This window comes from Mya arenaria, chromosome 5, assembly GCF_026914265.1.
Source record: "Mya arenaria isolate MELC-2E11 chromosome 5, ASM2691426v1".
NCBI lineage: Eukaryota > Metazoa > Mollusca > Bivalvia > Myida > Myidae > Mya > Mya arenaria.
In genome coordinates, this window is record NC_069126.1 from 29209525 (window position 1) to 29226122 (window position 16598).

General features: G+C 35.0%; 1 protein-coding gene across 1 annotated transcript; it reads right to left on the reverse strand.

Moving 5' to 3' along the window:
* Positions 1-878: 878 nt before the first annotated feature.
* LOC128234857 (tetraspanin-18-like) lies at positions 879-16403 on the reverse strand. The gene is made up of 10 exons (XM_052949405.1): positions 16067-16403; positions 9252-9314; positions 8873-9031; positions 7783-7893; positions 7415-7489; positions 7076-7168; positions 6361-6546; positions 5573-5656; positions 2888-2980; positions 879-1854 (listed from the first exon to the last, which is right to left on the reverse strand). The coding sequence occupies exons 2-9, from the start codon at positions 9312-9314 to the stop codon at positions 2918-2920; spliced, it is 834 nt and encodes a 277-aa protein (XP_052805365.1). The 5' UTR covers positions 16067-16403; the 3' UTR covers positions 879-1854; positions 2888-2917.
* Positions 16404-16598: the final 195 nt, after the last annotated feature.

Consider the following 16598-nt stretch of genomic DNA (forward strand, 5'->3'; position numbering starts at 1 on the left):
CTAAGCCCAAAATAATTCCTTTTTCAAGAGCGTTACTAACTCTTTTCTGCAAAATAAAGCGTTTTCTGTCCCATTTTCAAACAATTTTCAACAGTAGAGCTCAAATGTACATGCCTTTAAATGTTTTATCGATGAAACACAAATTTTGCCCCTATATCAACGGACAATAAACAATGGATTGGAAACTGCTCGATATCGGCGAAACGATAAGAAGAATTATTTACCCCTCGGCAAGTTTCGGAAGATTCCGCCAGTTTTTCGAGCGGGGAATATCGGTTTATATGTCCGCTCCTTTAAAACTGACACGAAGAAAGGCAATTGTTAGGATTGCAAGGAGTTGACGTTAGGGGGGGGGGGGGGGGGGGGGGGGGGCGCATTTAAAAGGCACACCATGGGGCGCGCATCACCTTCCCCAGGAAACCTAAAATTAGGCTCTAAACATGGGGAGGAGTGTAGGGGTTCTCCCCCCCCCCCAAGATTGTTTCACAATTTATAGTCCGAAAGTTGCGTGTCTTGGGCGTGTTTTATTACTATTACTATCACTATGTGGCGTTTCTTTCTACTTAATGGCAATAAAAAGTAAACTTAGACGATTTTAGAGGGGGCGCGCATGCCGGAGGCGCCTCCCCCTGGATCCGCTAGTGGATACTTTAGTCTTAATTTAGGCAATTTTTGCATAACATCTCTCGAAAATGTTCATTTGGAAACAAGAGGGGGTGGATGCCCGCTCCCCCAGAAACACACACTCACACACTTCGAATTCGAATCCACTTTTTGGTAAGAATGTGAAAAATGTTGAATTTCGTGAAAGGAAACTCAATTTTAACCAATAAGAACATACCTCCTCAATTTCAGGTTAACTTTTTCCGAAAGTAACAAAAGCGTCTTATATTTTATTTAAAAAACAAACAAACTGTTTATGAACACAAACGACAAAACATTCACATGCATCTATGACATAAACATAATTTTATTTAACAATAACAATAACTTTCATCATGGGATGGTAAACAGGTTAAAAGTCGAACATCAATATTTCAAAATTACATTATTAGTTTTTTTAATGTGAATACCCTTGCTTTAAACATCGGATGAGGTCATATCTTTAAAATCTTAAATTTTGTAACAAGTAACAGTTGATTGATTGTGTTAAAGTAGCTGTCACGATACATTTCTTAATGTGTTTACTAGTTTGTAACTGCTCGAAACTGCATACAACCAAGCTTTCAATTATGAATGCGTATAAAGTAATGTTTTTGGTACACTGGAATACAAAAATAACAGACTCTTAGGCCAATATAAATTATTGCTTGATTTTCATCCATTTTTTTGTAATGGGGGGGGGGGGGAGTGACATTTTCACTTTTATCGTATTTCTTATTTTTCATAGATGACTGTTTCACCGTTGAATATGTGTTCATGGTTTTTCTAATTGCATAAGGGACCATATACATATGTTTCAAGACGAACCACGAACACGATCGTAACAATTATCTATTTTTACATGTAAATGTTATACATCGACACCGTAGGTATGAATAAACGCCGTTCCCGTACCGGACCGATACGCAAATACAGACCCTAGTTCGATAATTGTGTTCAAGTCAATCTATTATAAGACAGTATGATTGATATATTTGCTTCATCAGGAATAGTTCGCATTTCAACGAGTCGAAACAACTGGTACCCCGTTTTTTCATCACTTACGGCAGTTAAATATTTTGTCATGTATGGCACCTATTATATCAAACAGAACAATCACAATAAAACATTAACACAAATAAAAAATAAAGATCTGTCTATTATACACACTATCACAGGCTAAAATTGGACGGCCGTTGATCAGGAATTACACTGAAATAAAAGAAAAGATATTAAAACACTTCAAAAATCCATCTCTAGGTCGTTTTAGATTGTAAAACTGACAAAAATACTATTTTTCCCATAATAATGACTTCACACAGGGACATAAAGTCTGAAATGCTAAAACTGATGATAAACCCCTATTGTTTTGACCCCTTTTTATCAAAGTTCAACGGAAATCCTCATTTACAATCCCTTTTAGGCTCAAGTGACGCAAAGGTGACATTGACAGACAAATTGTGAAACGGAAAAAGCTAAGGTTATCAACTTCTTTTAAGGTCTTATCTGAACAAAATCGCACCAAAACATTCAATATATTGCATACAAAAGGTTTGCGATTTTTATGTCTACCGTGCAAAAAAGTAAGGTTTTATCTCAAAAAATCTATACTTATTTCAGCATGTAGTTTAGCTTTAATAGTTTGACAAACGATGGTTGTTCAATTAACGCAGTGGTTAGCGCACTCGCTCTCTCCTAGGCAACGCGGGTTCGATTCCCGGCCTTGGTGCATTTGAGTTTGGTTTGTGGTCACCAAGCCGGACAAGTGGGTTTCCTGAGGTTTTCCCCACAACACAAGACCACACTCTCGCTTAACATACCAATGAGAGTGATTATTATAATGTTGTAATAACTTGTTTCCCCATCGTTGTAAAATAAATAAGTTTAAACAATCGAATCATCATCATCATCATCATCATCATCATCATCATTATCAGCATCATCTTCAGCAGCAGCAGCAGCAGCAGCAGCAGCAGCAGCAGCAGCAGCAGCAGCAGCAGCAGCAGCAGCAGCAGCAGCAGCATCATCATCATCATCATCATCATCACCACCACCATCATCACCACCACCACCACCACCACCACCACCACCACCATTTCTAATTTCTTTTAATCTATTTAAATGAAAATGCAATTCATTTAAAAAAGTATAAAGTAATTTATAGTATTATATATATTCAATGCATTCAGACAAAGCCCTTTGTTTTATGCCAGATCATCGTTTATAACTACGACTTTATGCATACATGTATATAGATCCGTGGTGATTCCACCTTCTATATCGGCGACACCTTGTCATCGTCTTTGGCTAGTTTGACGGCAAGAATAATGAAAAGCATCTGAAAAAAGATATAAAGTAATATAGATTATTTAAAAAGAATAAGTATCTGTCCGTTATGAGGAAATTTCAAACTCAGTTTCTTTCAGCTATTGATCGTATAGTATATATATATATGCATACATGCGTATATGCATGTACTTCTTCTACATACAAGAAAACCAATTCCCTTTACTTTAACCATATAAGACACTTAAGTATTTTCTGGTCCCCAACAAGTCATGGACAGCTATTATAAATCGATTAGGAAACCAAATACGGGACTTTCTCATTTTAGAAGCTAATGCATGTAGTTAATTGTAATATTTCAACTGAATATGACGCAATTAACTGTTAAATGTTACGTGACGCAATTATTTAAGTCCGAAGTAGGATAACGTTGAAGTCAGAACAATTTTTCATTTTAAAATATTTGAAATAAGACCTCCTATAATGGTTTATACATGGTTAAGCGTCTAATATAATACACGTTGTACTTTAAAGCTGCACTCTCACAACTTTTTTTCTCTATCTTGGAATGAGCCATTTTTTTTAGTAATGTCTGGAAACTAGTGATATAAGACTGCTGACAAAACAATAGATCGCAGTTTTTCATATTAATGTCCGAAAACTGATGTTTAATGGCTAAAAGTGTTACGAACACTTTAACAAAAATAGTTTTTCAGCAGATTTCCAAACAACAGAGACCTGTTCTTAAGTGAGTTATGCTATATGACTGAAATGAATTTATTGGTGCCAATATAAGCTGATTCTGAGACAAAAAATAAAATAAAAGTCAAAATTTGCAATCTGTGAGAGTGCAGCTTTAGTGAATGTTTTTCAGAAATGTATATTACATTACATATATTGTCAATTATATTTCAACAAAATAAAGTAAGCGATCAAACATTCTACGGAATAAAAACAGGCCAAAATTACTTTAATACTCCTTTCTCATTGGTTCACAAATAAATGCATACGCGAATCTTGTATCCAGATAATCTCAGGTAACAAGAAAATTGCCTGATACTATTTCAAGTACAAAATCATTCGGAACCCGTCCGCCATTTTTATCGAAAACAACTTCCGGTTGAATGCCGGTATATCAATAAAAGTAGTTCGTTAACTTTTATATTATATCATTAATTAAATGTAGTGTTTGAGGTTGCATTTGTTGATCTAAGTTTAAATTGATTGCCAGTGAAGTGTTTTATTTCAAACATAAATAAGATTCCCAAACGTTATGTAATTACTTTTAACTGCTAAATTGAAATTACTTCGCGATCTACTTGCAGCGGACTTAAAGATTACCGATTTCTGACATTGTCAACCCTCCATACACATCCGAGGTTGTTTTCGATAAAAATGACCGAGGAGTTCCGAATGGTACAAAATACATCCAAACTCGGGAGATTAAAAAGGACACCCAAAGTTTGGACCGTTTCCGACTTTCCGTTGACATAAGAGGCTCTTTATCAAGATAAGAAACGCAGATACAATTTCAAAATCCACAAAAGGCCTTGTTGGTGCTCGTGCATGCAAACAAATTGTTGATTCAGTTTATCAATAGAACTCAAGAAACCATATAATCTGGCAATGAAATACGCACCAAACACGGTAGTTGCTTTATTGTCGATGTGAATTTGTCAACAGGTATTCAAAACTTGCCCTTCCTTGTTCGCCAATGAAATCGGTGTATTGAGTTTGAAATTTAACAAAATATTTATCACAAAAATCCCCATACGCCTTGTTATAAAGAAGATAAGTCGGTTTATTGTTCCTTTATGTGGTTTACATGATTAAACTCAATTGCGTACAGGACAGAACAGGACGAACTCTAGATCGTTCATACTTTGAATTTTATGGAACATATCATGGCGATCGCTAAGCTCGCTTGTGATATATTCCATACGATTCAAAATATGATTGATAACTAAAACATTTGAAAACATTAAAAATCTTCTTTTGAAACAAGCTCAATACGTTTATGTTGTTCATGCTATCGACGCATTCGGAACTTCTCGGCCATTTTTAACGAAAATAACCTCGGATGTATATGGACGGTATACTTAGCCAGAAAAAACGATACTGTTTAAGTCCGCTGCAAGTAGATCGCGTAGTAATTTTATTTAGCAGTTGATATGAAAACTTTACTGTTAGAAATCTTAATTATGTTTGCAATGATACTCTTCAATGACAATCAATCAAAACTTCAGGCTCAATTAATACAAGCTAAAACAGGATATATATAATGATATAATTAAAATAAAACTGAACTTCTTCTACTGATGTATACACCCGAGGTTGTTTTATGTAAAAATGGCAGTGAATCTCCGAATGGTTATCGCCGTGAACTCCGGTCATTCACAGAATAAAGACCGGTTTCTCACCATCATATACGAACATTTTCAACATCCTAATTTGATAAGAGGAATATCAGACCGACCAGACTGCCAAATGAGAGCGACGCGATTAACATATTTGATCACGGGTTATGTTGGCCTATTCAAAATATGTATTGTGAGATATATTTCTTTGAATAAACATTCTTCTTCTTCTATATTTATCGCAAGACTAATCCGTAGTTAGAATACGAAAGGTGTGCCATTCATACCTGGATTATTCCACAGACAATTAGGACGGGTACCGCTATGGCCGTCTTCCCAAAACTCTCGGACCAGACAGCATCAAAACAACCCTGATATAATAAAATTATGAACATTTTATGAGTATACATTTCCAATCCGATGAATGGATTGAATAACTAATGGTGACGAGTTTAAATCTTGAAACTTCAATTTTGTTGGGGCAATCACTGTATTATTGTTTTCTTTTACTTTACACATACGGTAAGCAAGCATTAGAAGGAAACGTTTAAAAAAGGCAAAACTTGGTTTCAAGGTGAATTTTTAGGCGAAAACATAAACTGTACGTGTTGATTGTGTTGTCTGAAGCATTTTGACTGAAAAACATATTCACGAGCTGAAATATATTGCTATTTTACTCTGGAACAAACAATTTTTCTTTAATATACCATATATTGCAGTTAAAATTCGTTTGATTACACTTTTTAGAACAACGTGTGAATTAGGCGCACATAACGTCATTTCGGATAAGAAATTGTGTCCGAGCCCTGAGTCCGCTTTAAAAGGTTAGATTGCTGGAACTTAGATCGGGCTAAAATTTCAAAACAGTGAAAATATCAATTTGAAATTCCGCTGTTTCAAACAGTGAAATATAAAAAAATCACTCATAAATCTCTATCAATCACCGGGAGGCACATGATAAAAATACTGTTGTATTTTAAAATCTAAAATCTAATAAAATCTGCTGTCATTAAATTCGCTTAACCGCTTATTACACCAAACACTGTTACGAAAACGCATTAATTGTATTCTTCACCTGATTTCCGTTGCTCAGTGTTTCGTCAAACGTTCCGGTGGCACATGCAAAAGCATTGGCCGAACTACCAGATGGTAATGTTTTGCAACAAGCTACTGGCGTTATGAGAGTGACACCAGCAGGGTTTTTTTTCCAGCTTGTAGCCTCCGCAAAGTCTTTATAACTGTCGATCCCACAACATTTGAACTGAAATAGTTAATGTAATAAAATTAATGAATATACATTTTCTAAGCGTCGCTAGAGGTCTCTACAATTTTTCAAAACTGTCTTCACCACATAAAGACACTGATGGTACAAAGAAGGGATATCTTAATGCTTTATATAAAACTGCAAAAGTTTAAGAGTAACATAAGCGTAATGGGTATTTTTTATATGATTGCCTCCTCACTTGTCTTTAAAACTGTCTACATTTTGGGTTTAAGCCAGGTTTTAAGAAAGACAGGGTGCTGCAGGAGGGGGACAATGTGGAAAGGGAGAAAAGGACACATTGATTCGTCTTGTAAAGAATTTCAATTTGCCCAAAAGTGTTAGGAATTTTGTTAAAATAAAGTAAATTTTGGTGTCAACTGCAAAATATTTAAATTTTAAAGAATTTACAATCGTACTTAAAGTTTTAATCGAAACGAAGCAACAAAAGTTCGTGTGTAAGGAAAGAGACATTATTTATGAAAATGTTAATTAAAATATATAAAGTGAGCTGCAATAGAGTAATCACCTGTATCATGATAACGTTCCAGGCCAAGGAGGTCACCTCTGAGGAAGCTAGACCTTCGTATTTGGACAGGGAAGTCTTCGCCTGTCCCTTGACCTGTTTTCAAAAGAAAACATACCCTATCTCATTTTTATGTTGGTTACGGTAAGGTTTAATATCGGATATCAGTAGCATAAACCAGAAACTAGAACGACGTTTGTTGAAAGTTAACCACATTTAGGTTGATGGATACCTACATAGTGTCCCAATGGTTCGCCGTAGGGCTAGACCATGCGATTTCAAATGAACATCCATGCACTAAAAGTATGGACAGACAGTTATGATGAGCTTTGGGTTACTTACTATGTCTGGCTTTCCGTACAGTATTCCAATGGCAACAACTTCGATGAGAACAAACACCAGGATGACTAAAGCATACTGAAAAAAGATATGCTTTTGAGTTTAGAGGTTACTTAAGTATTTCCTTTTACGGTAGTGATGCTTAAATGAATTGTTCTTGTTGTTAAACCTGTAAATTTAATAAGTGAATTGTGTGAAAGGAGAATTGAAGTAGCCAATGAAGATTACGAAACTTAATATGAAAACAAAACAGAATATACAATAACTTATGAAGTGTACCAACATAGTGCATAACGATAAAACAACAAATACATGTTAACATTTAAATGAATTTAACAGCCCGTATGTTAACGAAAATTAAAATCACTTACGATCCAAAGGAAGAGTTTGAATTTACAGCAAGCACCACAACAGCCCATGAAGGATAGTGCCACCAACACGAGACCCCCGATAATCAACCCTAGAGCAAGGCTCAGCATCACCTGTTAAAACACAATATGATATAAAAAAAAAGCTCCGAAGCAACCCATGTAGGACATGGCCAACTCAAAACTCTGAAAATCAACCGTAAGGCAAGGCTCACCATCACTTGTAGACAGATACTTAAATATAAAAACAGCTCAGAAACTCCGTGAAGGACGTAGCCACCAGCACAAGACCTCCGGTAATCAACCCTATAGCAAGGCTCAGCATCACCTGTAGAAAGATAAATTAATATTAAAAACCAGCTCCAGAGCAACCCATGTACGACATGGCCACTAGCACAAGACCTCCGATTATCAACCCTAGAGCAAGGCTGAGCATCACCTGTAGAAAGATAAATTAATATTAAAAACAGCTCCAGAGCAACCAATGAAGGACATGACCACCAAAACAAGACCTCCGATAATCAATCCAAGATAGACTCAGCATTATATGTAGAACGATAGCCTAAGATGTGATAAGATAAAAAAGCAGCATCTCAACAGATCATGAAGGACAGAGCCACACAAGACCTCCGATAATCATTATCCTAAGACAAAGCTCAACATTGCTCGTAGAAAGATCATTTATGTATTTCTTTCTTCGAATTATAGCCAATGTAAATATATGGTATGTTATTTATAATATACATACATTTATAAACATACTGTGCAAGTTATAGTTGAAACTCCAGCCACAAGCCTAGCAGCCAACTATATAACTACATGTATACATTGTTTAGGGGCAAAAGAATCATGACACATTTTTTGAGAATTCAGTCACGTTTTAGACTGTATCATCAATTATATTGGTCACAAAGTGACATTTTCAATATTTTTGTCTTCTATAAATAACAGTTATATAACTCTTAGGTTAACTAGCACTGTAGGTCTCTCTGGTCGAGCCATTGCAGTTTCAGTATGTGTAATACTAGTGACCAAATGCTGCATTTTTGACAAACGCATATACAATATACGTATTGTAAGCGTCTATACAAACCTGTCCAATGTCCACGTTTTCTATGTCCAGTCCTGTGCCGAGGTTTGTATCATCTAAGGTTTTTTGTAGAGCCTTCAGGGAGAAATCCAAGAACGGCTTGTAGACGCTGTAACCATAACGCAGGATGAAACCGACGGCGGTGATCGCTAAGCCCACCAGCTATGTAAGTGAATAAATTTATATATTCCGAGTAGGGAATCATTTTGGAATTTCATTCGTCATTTATCGATAAAATAAACCTGATAATTAGTTTTAAAGAAACAAGGAATGCTTTTGCAACCTTTAAACTTGTTTTTACTTTTAGAAGGGATGATTTTTTAGAATTTTGCCATATTTCTTGCAAATGAAAGCCATTTTGAATGATTCTTGTATTTCTTACCAGAAAGATGAGGTTGATCAGCACAAGCAGGACCCGACCGATTTGTTCAATGCACCCAGACATCTGAAATAGTAAACTTATGAGAATCATATTTTTGCCTACCAGTTATTAATTGAAAGAACATTTCTGATTATAGAAGGATTTTTTTTTCATATTTTGAAGCCATTTCAAACAAGATTTTACATCATCATTGTTCCTAATTTATTGTTCTTGAATGCCACAATAAGTTTTAAAAACATTATCAGTTGTTTGTTTCATTTGCATCGTGTTCAAGTAGGCAGGTATGGTGTTGAGAGATGGAGACAATGGCGACGTTCCCCAATCTCTTTGGTCGCTTGGCAAGACAGGTATGTTCACAATCTTTGAAAATAAATTACTTTTGGGGTTGTTAAATTTATTTATTTTCGCTGTAAAACTATTCATTTTTTTACAAATTAATCATTGTTAAACGACACTTTATATTTGAGTAATGTCTCTGATAGCGAATCATGTACTGGTTACGAGAAATTTATCACAATCCTACACTTATTTTTTTATGATTTATACGCTCGATCAGTGATGATACAAAGTGATTTACAAATTACTCATTGTCTGGCCTTGAGTGCGTCCTTAACAGAAAATTGCACTGCTTATCTGTGCATGGGGAGCTTTATGGAATTTTCGTAAATCCGTTTATTTTTCAAGCGATAATGCCGCTGTATATATCATACAATGAATAATTTAAGATCTTAATATTATATTTGAAATCCCATTTTAAGTGCATTCGTCTTAATTTAAGCTGCACTCTCACAGGTTGAACGTTTTGCTAACTTTTTTTGTCTTCAAACGAGCTAATTTGTGCAAAAATGCATGGAAATCGGTGATATAAGACTGCTTACAAAAACTCAGATCGCATATTTTCATATTTAAGTTCAAAAATTGATATTTTATGCATTTTTCTTAAACCGTTAGTAACGCTTTGAGCCATAAAACACTAATTTTCGAACGGAAATATGAAAATCTTCGATTTGATCTTTTGTCAGCAGTCTTATATCACTGGTTTGCAGATATTTACGCAAAAATTGGCTCATTCCAAGACAAAAAAGTTGTCAAAACGGTAAATCTCTGAGAGTACAGCTTTAAACCTTATTGTTCTACCAGACACTAGAGTGTCACAACTAAGTGCAATCAAACAAGGACGAGCTGCCATGCATTTTTCTCGTTTAATCGCGAACTAATATCTTTCAGTTCTCCTTCCTTTGGCTGATTATTCAGACTTTTTTAAGTTTAAAACGTTGTTAACGCATCATCGATGTTATAATAACTTTAAATTATATTGAACTTTTAAGCTTGATACAGACCACATTAAGTTCATTTCAAGAACAATTGGTGATCATTCAATTCAACAGTATTTCGGACAAACAACTTGCCCAAAGTCGACTTAGTTATTGTTTAAAGATAACTTATGGGAGCGTTCTTATGATTAACATGGTTATGTCATGTTACTGATCTTCAAGGGACTTGCTCATGTTTTTTTAAATGCACATGACGAAATAAAGTGTGGCAACGCATTAAGTGTTAAAACTGGGATACTGACTTTTGGAACCCTTCAGCATGTGTTGATAAATGCTCAAATATTGTATATGAAGTCCGCGATTTTGAATAGCGTTAATATCGCGTTTCACTAAATGGCTTAAAGCTGCACTCTCACAGATATCCCATTTTTTACAACTTTTTTATTTTTTGTCTTGGAAAGAGCAAATTTTTGCGTAAATATCTGCAAACCAATGATAAAAGATTGCTGACAAAAGATTAGATCGTTGATTTTCATATATCCGTTCCGAAAATTATTACTATGGCTTAAACAACGCGTTACTAACGGTTTAAGGAAAATGCATAAAACATCAATTTTTGAACTTAAATATAAAATTCTGCAATTTAATTTTTGTCAGCAGTCTTATTTCACTGGTTTCAATGCATTTTCGTAAAATTTGGCTCGTTCAAAGACCAAAAAAAAAAAAGTTGTCAAAACGTTCAATCTGTGAGAGTGCAGCTTTAATGGTTATTGTTATCCTTATGTCTGTGTACGAGTCTGTGTGGGCGTGTGGTTTTGTTGTCAGTATTTCTAAATTTTTATAATATAAAGTATTTACAGGTGCATTTCCGGAGAACAGAATTGGTGCAAAAACATGAGCGAGTCCCTTTAAAAGCATTATTAAACTGCTCATTGTTTATATATATTCTACTTTGTTTGTTTGTGAAGTTTCATTTCTATTTGAGAAATTAAACGGAATTTAATTTGCTCGTATATCTACATTGATGTATCAACAAAAGAGCAAAAGTACTTTAAAGGGTTTGTTTGTATATGCACTCTGATCTGTAAAACGTTCCTATTTGATGTATTTTCATCTAGTTTGGTTTTATGTTATAGTTCGATGACATGATGTGAATTCTTAATTATGAAGAACGTGCGGAGTTAGCGTAGTTAGCGTAGCGAACGAGTCCTTCTTAATCATTAAGAATTCACCTCATGTCCTCTAAATGACTTAGATTATAACCTCATTGGCTGATACACTGCCAACGCAAAATCTGACGCAGGCAGTGTGTATAAGATAAGTGACAGTAGGCGGACTTCTTAACACGCGCGAAAGTTGAAATTATTAATGATCAAGTCTGCTACATAATGGTTGACTTTCTGCAATTTCATGTAGGTTATTTTCTAAATTGCTTTCACGAACCGTGTATACAGTGTGTGTATACCACGTGATAAATTACGTCATATATGCTACGTCGGAAGGCAACATTTTGCTTAAAATGAAGTCTTAAATCAAAGATAACTTTTGTTTCACAACACCATTTTAAATGAAACAAAGGGCAGCCTATGCCACTTAAAGAGCCCCGCATTTGTTTTATTACCGAAATTTGATAAAGTCATTAGTTTCATCAAACACTTCGACAAACCTGTTTCCAAAATAATGTTTTGACAGTGCTCTGTCAGACGGCCGTATTGTGAATAGGTTTGTCGAAGTGTTTAAAGAAACTAAACTCTCAATCAAAATCTGGTAAAAGATCGAAGGCAGGGCTCCGTAAGCTGCGTAGACTGCGCTATGTTTCATTTAAAAAGGTAAATAAAAAGTGAAGATATCTTTGTTTAAAGTCTTTTTTTCAAATCTAAACATTGCCTTCCGACGTAGCATTTATGACGCAATTTATCACGTGGTATACACATACTGGTATACGTTGTAAAACTATTGAAACCCCTTTTGGAGGCGGTACGCTCCATCCGAAAACTAGCTGAACCAACACATGTGTTGAAACACCATGTAGTTAAAACAGGCAAACGACCATCTGCGGTTTCATTATTTTTAAGAAATAAAGAAATATTAATGGTTACATGCAGAAGCTCCATTGTTGTTAAATTGGCACACAAAACCATGCATATCTTAACAACAGTTTTCCAAACCGCCGAAACCCTTTAAAACTGCACTCTCACAGATTTACCGTTTTTACAACTTTTTTATTTTTTGTCTGGGAAAGAGCAAATTTTTGCGTGAATGTCTGTAAACCAACGATAAAAGACTGCTGACAAAAGATCAGATCGCAGATTTTTTCATATTTCCGTTCGGAAAGTAATGTTTTATGGCTTAATCTGTTACGAACGGTTTAAGAAAAACGCAAAACACATAAATTGTTGAACTTAAATATAAAATTCTGCAATTTAATTTTTGTCAGCAGTCTTATTTCACTGGTTTCAATGCATTTTCGCAAAAATTGGCTCGTTCCAGGCAAAAAATAAGTAAAAAAAAACCGTTCAATCTGTGAGAGTGCAGCTTTAAACAAAATCTGAAACTAGTTTGGTATCAACAAAAACGCCTGATAAATATCTTATCAAACTGAGACAAATCTTTATATCAATTTTTGGCCTACGAATATTTTATAATAGTCTTTGTAAAATAACTGCGTTCAATATTTTGTATTTATATTTACTTATGTCCTCGGTAAGGATAATTTTATAAGCATTGACTGTGGAATATCTATCTATTGTGACATATCTGGGTGTGTCCTTATAATTTATTGCATTATAAAGAGTTTAAGTAATAGTTACGGCACGCAAAACCTTAGTTAAAATGTTATTTAAATTGTGCACCAGTCCGTTAGAGCGAGTGTTTCAATTGCGAGAATTGTAGATGATGTTAATGATGTGTTCATGTGGGCAAGGACAAATTTCAATGAATAGTGTGCGGTATAAGTGAATAGTATTGTAACTCATACCCACGACAGTAATGGAACGGTTACGCCTATTCTATTCGATACTTTTCCGATATGGGATTTAAAGTCTAGACAAAAATAAAGAAACCACTCTAAAACATGGTACAAATCCTGTTATCAATGATGACTTCTCATTCTCTGTCCGTATCTCTTCGTTTTTGTCAGTACCGCTTCGTATTTGTCCGTACCGCTTCGTATTTGTCCGTACCGCTTCGTATTTGTCCGTACCGCTTCGTATTTGTCCGTACCGTTTTGTATTTGTTCGTACCGTTTTGTATTTGTTCGTACCGCTTCGTATTTGTTCGTACCGTTTTGTATTTGTTCGTACCGTTTTGTATTTGTCTGTACCGCTTCGTTTTTGTTCGTACCGCTTCGAATTTGTTCGTACCGCTTTGAATTTATCCGCTTCGTATTTGTCCGTACCGCTTCGTATTTGTCCGTACCGCTTCGTATTTGTCCGTACCGCTTCGTATTTGTTCGTACCGTTTTGTATTTGTCCGTACCGCTTCGTGTTTGTTCGTACCGCTTCGTATTTGTTCGTACCGTTTTGTATTTGTCTGTACCGCCTCGTATTCGTATTTGTCCGTACCGCTTCGTATTTGTCCGTACCGCTTCGTATTTGTCCGTACCGCTTTGTATTTGTCCGTACCGCTTCGTATTTGTCCGTACCGCTTCGTATTTGTCCGTACCGCTTCGTATTTGTCCGTACCGTTTTGTATTTGTCCGTACCGTTTTGTATTTGTTCGTACCGCTTCGTATTTGTTCGTACCGTTTCGTATTTGTCCGTACCGCCTCGTATTTGTCCGTACCGCTTCGTATTTGTCCGTACCGCTTCGTATTTGTCCGTACCGTTTTGTATTTGTCCGTACCGTTTTGTATTTGTCCGTACCGTTTTGTATTTGTTCGTACCGCTTCGTATTTGTTCGTACCGCTTCGTATTTGTCCGTACCGCCTCGTATATGTCCGTACCGCTTCGTATTTGTCCGTACCGCTTCGCATATGTCCGTATCGCTTCGTCTTTGTCCGTAAGGCTTCGTATATATCTGTCCGTACCGCTTCGTATTTGTCTGTCCGTTACGCTATGTATTTGTTTGTCCGTACCGCTTCGTATATGTCCGTGCCGCTTCGTATTTGTCCGTCCGTACCGCTTCGTATTCGTCCGAACCGCTTCGTATATGTTTGTGCCGCTTCGTATTTGTTCGTCCGAACCGCTTCGTATTGTCCTAACCGCTTTGTATTTGTCTGAACCGCTGCGTATTTGTTCGCGCCGCTTCGTATTTGTCCGTGCCGAATTCGTATTTGTCCGTACTGTTTCATATTTGCTGTATACACTACTTGACGTAAATTGTTAACTGTGGTTTGCTCTGCTGAATGATGTATAATAATGTGACATATGGATGTCCGTTGCACCAATATATTGTATATATATGTAAAAAAATACCAAAATACTTATCACAAACAAGCTTTTTCGGATGTGAAAATGGCAAATTAGGGTATTAGCCGTCCGATTTCAGCGGAAATAAGGAACACAATTACAAACTATAATAACTTTAATATCTATAATGTCTTTAATTAGTTTCATTTAATATATTCGTTATGAGCGACCAATGCCTTTTGTACTTTAATACCAGCCAACAGAGCAGAGCTGTTATGTTTAGTTTCCATGCAGATAACATGTTCATGTTTTTAGTAATTTGGGACCCGTTTAAATCAGATAGCCGTAAACCTTGCGCTTCTTAAGACGACACTTAAATGCGCTCAAATATAGGATACAGATTCAATAATAAAAGTGTACTTGAATATTTTATAAAATGTACTTGGCGCATTTTTTTTAGATTTTAATAAATTATTATGTTCAACTCGTTCGACTTTATTTATCAAATAATAATAATTGTATGTTGATAAAAAAGTTAGCGATATTTTGGCGTTTTTTGTAACAGGGGAATGTGAGGCCACATAGCGATTAATTATAAAAAACAACAACATCCATTTATAAAGGCTTATATTTGTGTATCTGTACACATTTTATTTTACCATAATGATCCAAGAAGTTAATTTAAAACAAAAAACGCATTTTTTAATCCGCCTTTATCGTGCGCCTTTAAATACTCGCCAATATTCTGTATAAAGTTATTTGAATTACAAGATAATTATTGTCTTTAAGCACAAATGCAGACAATATCCATGTTTAATTGTTTTTTACTCATTAGCCCTTTTTTCTGCGCTTTTGAAATAACTTGATTACAAACTTTATAATAAAATTCAATAATAGTATATAAGTTATTTTTATTTATATAATAAAAAAGCAGTCAACAGTTTATCGCTTGTTATGTATTATCCTCATGTTTGATACGAAAGATGCTCGCCCTAATTTAAACAATTGATTAATTAAAAAAAATGAAAACAAGCATTTTTATATCATTTTTAAAAGCCTCTTTTTATGAAAATACTAGATTTTATAAAAATACAATAATTGTTGTTGTTTTTTATTAACTATATACTTAATTAATTATATCTTAGATTCGCTGTTCGTAAATATTTTTCTTATGCTACAATTACACATTTACCTCTGACAAGACTCACTATAACATCCAATTTCCACAATATATCTATAACTAATTGTTTAAACCAGCAGCTCCTTTTCAGTAATTTCATTAAAATGAGAACTGTGAAGTATAACTGATAAAGATGTTTTTATGGCCCAGTTCCTTCAAGAAAATCCGCAAACCTCTCCAAGTAGAGATCTACTTGTTTGCAATGTTGCTAAACCTTAAGTAGAACTATTTACTCAAATTAAACCTATAAACTGCATCAATGGTGAATTTGACAAGTCGTAAATCTGCTTCAAGATTATCGTTTCAGTTGTGATATGTTTGTTGTATTTTATTTGCACATTAAAGATTAGAACTCCTTCCCTTAATTTTGTAGCTATGGACTGCAATGATATGGATTTATATTGAAACAATTTTGAATGGAAGAGAGGCATTTATTTCCTAGACAAAAATATTTAAAATGTATTTTGCAACATAACTTCGAGAACTATTAAAGATGAACCACCCTTACCCCAAATAAGATGTACAATCATTAAAACTTTTGTTT